This window comes from Antennarius striatus, chromosome 24 (assembly GCF_040054535.1).
Source record: "Antennarius striatus isolate MH-2024 chromosome 24, ASM4005453v1, whole genome shotgun sequence".
Classification (NCBI taxonomy): domain Eukaryota; kingdom Metazoa; phylum Chordata; class Actinopteri; order Lophiiformes; family Antennariidae; genus Antennarius; species Antennarius striatus.
This window is the reverse complement of record NC_090799.1, coordinates 9,358,557-9,365,434: the sequence shown is the minus strand read 5'-3', so window position 1 is coordinate 9,365,434 and position 6,878 is coordinate 9,358,557. Positions and strand designations below refer to the sequence as shown.

At 46.4% G+C, this 6,878-nt stretch overlaps 1 protein-coding gene across 1 annotated transcript; it reads right to left on the bottom strand.

The window, feature by feature from the left end:
- Positions 1 to 5,709: 5,709 nt before the first annotated feature.
- On the bottom strand, positions 5,710 to 6,494 carry LOC137591303 (gamma-crystallin S-1-like). The gene is made up of 3 exons (XM_068309211.1): positions 6,404 to 6,494; positions 6,078 to 6,320; positions 5,710 to 6,010 (listed from the first exon to the last, which is right to left on the bottom strand). The coding sequence occupies exons 1-3, from the start codon at positions 6,413 to 6,415 to the stop codon at positions 5,741 to 5,743; spliced, it is 525 nt and encodes a 174-aa protein (XP_068165312.1). The 5' UTR covers positions 6,416 to 6,494; the 3' UTR covers positions 5,710 to 5,740.
- Between the last annotated feature and the right edge of the window lie 384 nt (positions 6,495 to 6,878).

Genomic DNA, 6,878 nt, shown 5'->3' with positions numbered 1-6,878 from the left:
CCACTAGCGGGGCCAAGATGGTAACATGGTTGGCAATGTTGTATGTGACCGAGTTGATGCTGCTGACAATGGGTCTGAGGGGGGTTCCTTCTTTATCCCATGCATATATGGCCTCCCCAAAATTCAGTTTCCCTAGGGTACAGGCGAAAGTAGAGCAGGCAGTTTAAACTTTCCTCCTTCTGTAGCTTCTGTAGGCATTCCACAACCTTCTTTTTGTATCTGCTGGTTGGGTCGCGCTTCAGGGTCTCATAGGTCGCGCTGTCGCTGAGTAGAGACATAACCTTGCTGTGGTAATCTGTTCAGGATTACTTTGCATCTTCCTTTATCTGCTGGAAGGATGGTGATGTTCTGGTCCTTACTCAGCGCTGTCACTGCCTTCCGTCCTGGGTGGAGAGGTTGGAAGGGGGGACCTTAGCTACAGAAAGGGCTGTAGTTGTACTCAGTCTGAGAATGGAGGCTTTGAAACCTACAAGGACAGAAGAACTCAGCTGGATGCAGAAACCACTAACTAAAATACGTCTTTGACTTTCCTTGGGGAAAGGCAATGACCTGGGGTCATTGGGTGTTTCGGGTCTTTCATCATTATACACCCTCTTCCGGGCGACCCCACCATGGTTGATTTGGATTTGTTTGTCCCCATGGGCCTTCTGTCTGGATCCAGAGCCGTCTTGAAGCTTTCTCAGCTGCCTTAGTGATGTTCTTCTGCTCCTAAGTGTTCCTGTGATACTTAGTAGACTGAGAGCTTTTGTGAAGCGAGTGGCGCTGGTGGTATCATTCACTGGGCTGCAGCTTCTGATCCCCTTTCCTGATATACTACTGGATAGAAAACAGATTTTTGGAAGCTATTTCAGTCTACGTCTTGGAAATCCTGAGACATGATACACACTTTGACTGTCGTACTGCTTATGTTTGATATCGTATCATGTCTTCTGCTTTGAAGCAACCGTATTGTGGAAACGGCTTTTTGGCGCCATGCCTGGTTGTTGTGGTGATGAAAAACTGGAGCACATCTTCTGTTACATTTGTTTTTGCTTTCTTCCCCTTTTCTCCTTTTGTTTCCTTCGTCCTTCATCTCCTCCGTCTCTCTGGTATCTAATCAGGAGTGTTTGAACCCAAGCAGGGATGTAAACAGATCGTGCTACCACAGAGCAGCACACACACATAGTGTGTATATTCAAAGAAACATACTTACAGATGAGTGTCCACACACACACACAGTTCAGAGCAGACAACTGCTAACAGTTTGTGGTTGGGCATCGTCAGCCAATCAAGCCGCCTGTTCCTCATAAGATTCAACACAACGTCATAACAGACGTTTGAGACAAACAAGATGTGTTATCATCGCGATGCTGATCAGAGTCAGACCTCATCACTGACGAAAGGTGTGTGTGTGTTCACTAAATGTTCGTGTTCACCAGGTTCTTTGTGATGCTTAGACTCACATGTGTGCCTCTGGTTTGATGGGAGTAAACTGAAGTATTCAGCGGTGGTTAGAATGTTTGAGATGCTGGGATGGGATGAAGCATCAACAGCAAAGCAGGGAGACTGGAGAGGAAGGCGCGTGGTCATGTGACCAAAGGACGCTTCAGATTCAGGCTGCTGGCTTTAGCTTCACCTGCAGACTGCCAGAGGTCACTGGGTCACCTGATCTCGGGTACAACACTACATTCTGATTGGTGGATGACAGACCAGTGCAGTAGAGGTCAGTGTAGTGTGTTTCAGTGTGAATAGCGTGGTCACAGTGTGACGTCACACTCAGGTGGTTTGGTCGCAACAGGAGCGCATTAACACCCTAAGTGGATTACCTGGGTGGGAGGGGGGTTCACAGAAACAAGGTTAGTGGGTGTGTGTGTGTGTGTGTGTTCTATTCTGAACATAAATGAGGGGCACATCCCTCACACTGCGAGGGTTCTTTGTGTGACATCACAGCGCAGACCTACTGACCTCTGAGCTCCTATTGGCTTACAGCTGTGTTCAGGTCTGACACTGGTTCTTCCTGGGCCCAGTCTGAACGGTGATCAGGAGCGACTACAGACCCTTGAACCTGAGTTGGGGTTCGGCTTGTGTGTCAGTCGTAAGGTCGTTCAGCGTCGCCGATCCGATTGGACGCGATGATCTAATAAACACAGCGGATCGAACGCGTCCAGCGACGGACACTGATCCGTCTGTCCGCTTCCATCCCTCCAGTCGTTTGTTTTCCTGGCAGGCAGCAGCCTCCCTACGCTGGGAGACCCACGCCTCCTCGGCAGACAGCGGCCCTAATTTCATTAATTATATACCAATATGCTGCTGGCAACCCCTCCGGAGAGGGTTTTACCCAGCGCTGGCATCTGTTCAGCTCCAGCAGAGAGGGATGGAGGGAGGAGAAAACAAGGACGTCTGCATCTCCACAGGTGAAGCAATGGAGGATGCAGGCAGAACAAATCCAAGATGGTTTCTTTTGGATGGAACGTCTCGACCCTTGACCCGACCTCCCGTTCATCGGCTCAACTTTTCAAACAATAGGACAGACTTTTTTCTTTTCTTTTTTTTTGCATGATATATCTGCTCTGGCATCCGTCTGAGGTGAAAACATCATCTTGTCATGAGTCGAACAGAAAGGAAACAAACAGATGGTTAATTCGTCCACGCGTGGATTTAAAGTGCAAAGGCATGTCGGCCCAGCGCCGGATGTTTACTCCCTTTACAATCCATAAATTATACACACAAACAGATGCGTGCAAATAAAGGATGAACACTGAGATGGTTCCATGCACTCCTAAATAATATAAAATATATATAGATGCAGCTGAGAAATAACATGGAGATGGAGACATGAAAAATACAAACACATGGAAGCACTTTTATTATTATTTTGAACTCTGCAGCTGAAAACTTTCTCCAAACAGACCCCAGACCAGCGCAGCTCCACTTTCTGTATCAGAGCAGCTTTAATGTGATTTTCAGCTCTAATTAGAGTTAAGTCACTTAGTGTGTTGTAATGATGTTTGGCTCACAGAGCAGCAGACGCCGTCCATCAGCCAAATGAAATATTAAACTCACCTACCGCTGGAGTGTGTGTGTGTGTGTTTATCTGTGGTCGCGTCAGGAGACCTCTAGAACAGCACATATAGTAAAGATGCACACACACATTTGTGACCTACATTCACCATACACAAACAAGGTGTCAGGAGGGGCAGGGCAATGTGTGTGTGTGTGTGTGTGTTTGTGTGTGTGTTCATTGAGTTGTAAATCTAATGCAAAATTACTGTTATCGTACTGCCAAATAATTCATGATCCCTTCAGAAATGATCAGAGTGACTCGACTTGTCATCCCGGCGGTCTGGGTCCGGCTCCCTGATGATCCATGTTTAATTCAGAATATCACCCAGAGCAGAAACGGACCAATCAGATCTCTGCTCTGGTCCCAAATGACTTCTGAGCCTAAAACAACAAAGGAAGTTGCATCAAAACTGAAAAATGCATCTCATAATGCTAGAAAACACAATATTCCATGTATAAAAAATTTTTTTTAAAAACCTCGTCATCACAGCTCAGAGGATTAACAGGCTCCAGACGACAGAACTGAAATAGAGCAGCGCTAAAAGGTGACAAATACGTTCATCCCAACCGAACCACACGGCTGCGTTCCATTCTGGAGCAGGGATCCTAAACAGGCGTACAGAGGTCAACCCAGACGCCATGAATGCACAAAAACATCCAGATGTGCGTCGTGACGGACACGATGTCGCACCAGGACCAGCTCACAAAGCGGCGACAGGCCAGATGTGCAACGTCGACAGAAAAGAAAATCGTGTGTAGTAGAATTATTTCTAATGTCTAATGTCTAATGTTTTTTGGGGAATCATTTTATGTCAATACTTGTCCAGAGAAATGGCTCCGGAAGACAATTTCACTGTTTATAAATAACACAAATATCAACATGTCATAAATACGCTCAATAAATTACACGGATTACATTCAATGTGATTTGAAAATATGTAAACTGTACTGTTAGTACATGTGAACGAACATGCTGACGTCATCAGACGATCCTGCTGAAGGTGCAGCGATCAGGAGGTCAGACATGAAGGAACCAGTCGGGCCTTCAAAGGGCTTCATTCTTAATGCGATGGCCGGAGTCCAGTTCAGTGTGTTTATGGCAGGTTAGCGAGTGCACTGCCACTAACTATAGCAGAGGCATCACATAAAACCCTAAATAATACGTCTGCATTTAGAGAAATCATCGGGTGTCGCTGTGGAATGCAGCACTGTTGTGGTGAAGCTGTGTTATAAACCAGCAAACAGCCACAGAACACAGATGTAATGTGTGGGAGGCACCAGAGAGGGGCGCTGTTCTGAAGGAAGAATAGACCTGTTGGTGTTCAGATTTATTAATCATGATTCATTCCAATAATTCCACTTTTTACTGAACTGATTTCTTTCAGCTCGTCCTCCAGTCAGTAAATGGACTTTGACAAAAAGAACGTTCAAACACCCCTGAGGTTCGTCAGTCTGTACATCCCATAATCCTTGTCCATTATCTTATGATGAGAAACCTTTTTTTAAAGTCGTAAACCACCAATTTCGTCTAGACTTCAAAGGGATTTCATGTCAGTTCATACAACTGTTTTTTTGAACACCCCCCCCCCCACAAACCCACTGCCATTTAGAATAACAGATGAATAAATGGACTGGAGGGAAAAACAGTGGATGAAACCACAGTGGAACTCAGTAATGGTCAGCCAGGCCCACCACGCCTCAGAAAATGTTTGTCCAAACCTGTTATTTCTGGCATTGTACTGTCTCAGAGATCATTTCATTCTCTGGGAGGAATGCAGCGGCTATAAATAGTCTGGAGATGAAGGAGGGGAAATCAGAGATTTGTAGAGAAATTACAGAGCCACAGTCCAAACCTTCTGTTATGGCTCGTTTTTCATCAACCTCTGTCTCCACGACTGTCTGACCCACCGAGGCGAGGTGGACGTTTTCTCCATGAAACAGCCTGACCCGATATCTGACCTCCGTTCCTTCTGTTTTTAGTTATCTGGGAGTCTGATGGAGCATTTTTGACTTTTAATGCTCCTGTCATCTTCAGATTTCCACGTAGAGTCTTGCTTAGAGTTGTTGAACAAAAACAAGTGTAAAGTTTTGCCGTAAGACTTTTTTTTTAACCTTGACTGTTGGCAAGAATGTTTTCAGCAAGAAATCTATGAAGATAATTTACTGAGAAATCCTTTGTCTATAAATATAACAAACCCTTTACAGAAGTGTGATTTTAAAATAGACATTTTACTAGCTTATGGAAATCTGTTTGTGAATTTCCTTAAACGCTTTGTAAAATTTGGAAAAACAAGTTGATGGTTTTTAGATTAAATGTGTGGTTTTTAAAGACAAACCCTTTAAGTTAGATTCTATTTACTAGAGTCAGGAGTGTCTCCAGTAGTTTCCAGGATCTAACTTTTAATTTGACGTGACGCCTGTCATAGAGAAACTGCGCCCCCGTGTGGACGATTTGCTTCACTGCACAGGTCCGGTCTGAAGGGTGAGAGAAATGCATGGAGGATTGATGGATGAATAAATGGGTTTGATCTGATCCTAAATTGGAGAAAATTCATGCAGCAGCAGCTTTTAATAGGAATTAAAACGGTTATGAAGAGAAATAACTTTTGGTAGAACAATAGATTTACATTAAACAATGTGTAAAGTGACGTGGTCATTGGTTATTGGGTAGATTTATTTACACTAATCAAACATTTTCTTACATAATAATTCGCCGGATGGACCCCACCCTTGAGCTCATGCTTCCCCACTCATTGAAGCGCCTGTACTCCCCGGGGCGCATCAGGTACTGGCGCCCCCTGTAGTGAGGATGCTCGTAGAAGATCCAGTGTCCGTCCATCACGTTGCAGGAGGAGACGTCGTTGAAATGGAAGCGCTCCAGCAGGGAGGGGCAGTCGTCCGTCAGCTCCATCATCTGCCCCCCGAACTCTGTGCGCTCGTAGATCATCATCCTGTGGGCGCCTTGGTGCTGCAGCGAGGAGGAACCCTTAGAGGAACATCGACCACACTGAGAAGATGCTGGAGGCGAGGGTTACCGTGGGGATCATCCGGCAGGATCTCACGCAGTCGTTGAAGCCCATCCAGCGCTGGTAGTCCGGGTAGTCCCCCCTCCTCAGGAAGTACTGGTACCCCATGTAGTTGGGCCTCTCGTAGACCATCCACTCGCCGGTGTCCACCCTGATGGAGTTGCAGCGGTTGAAGTGCGAGTGCAGGTCGGAGCATTCGCTGCTGCACTCATAGTGGCGGCCCTGGAAGTTCCGGTCCTCGTAGAAGATGATCTGCAGGACGGGATGGAAAGGATGCATGAAGAAACACGCTCCACAACGGACGCCGAGGGCCACGGGAGACGCCACAGCCTTACCTTACCCATCATGCAGTCTGACTAACAGGTGTCAGGAGCTCCACCCTGCCTTTATAACCCACGGACCACCAGGGCTTTGTCCTCCTGAACAATCACCAGACTGGTCAGCTCTTTCTGGCACAGCAGGGAAGTAGCCAATCAGCTGTTTTCCTGTCAGCAGAGGCCTCGCTCTGAAATTTCTGGTTGATGATGCAACTCAAAGTCAACAGTTAACAAACCGGCTTCGATTGAAATAGAAACTAAATGGAACCGAGAAGTTGATTTCACTCCTCGGAGTGTTTCTCTGTGGGAACTCCTGGTGAACACCCGGGTCCCCCCTCCTGACCTGAGCCATCAATATGAAGGGCAACCGGAAGATGTTAGACAAAGCTTCCGTCTCGGGCTCTTCTGAGGTCTGGCGCTCATGTGATGTCATCACTGTTCTTCACAATTGCGTCACGTGACACTAAAATCTGCCCGTCTGTCGTCCGCGGCG

Bases quoted from the DNA above. Each gene is read 5' to 3' on its own strand.
- LOC137591303 (XM_068309211.1), bottom strand. The intron at 6,011-6,077 runs GTAACCCTCGCC...TCCTCGCTGCAG, and splicing joins CCTGCCGGATGATCCCCACG to CACCAAGGCGCCCACAGGAT.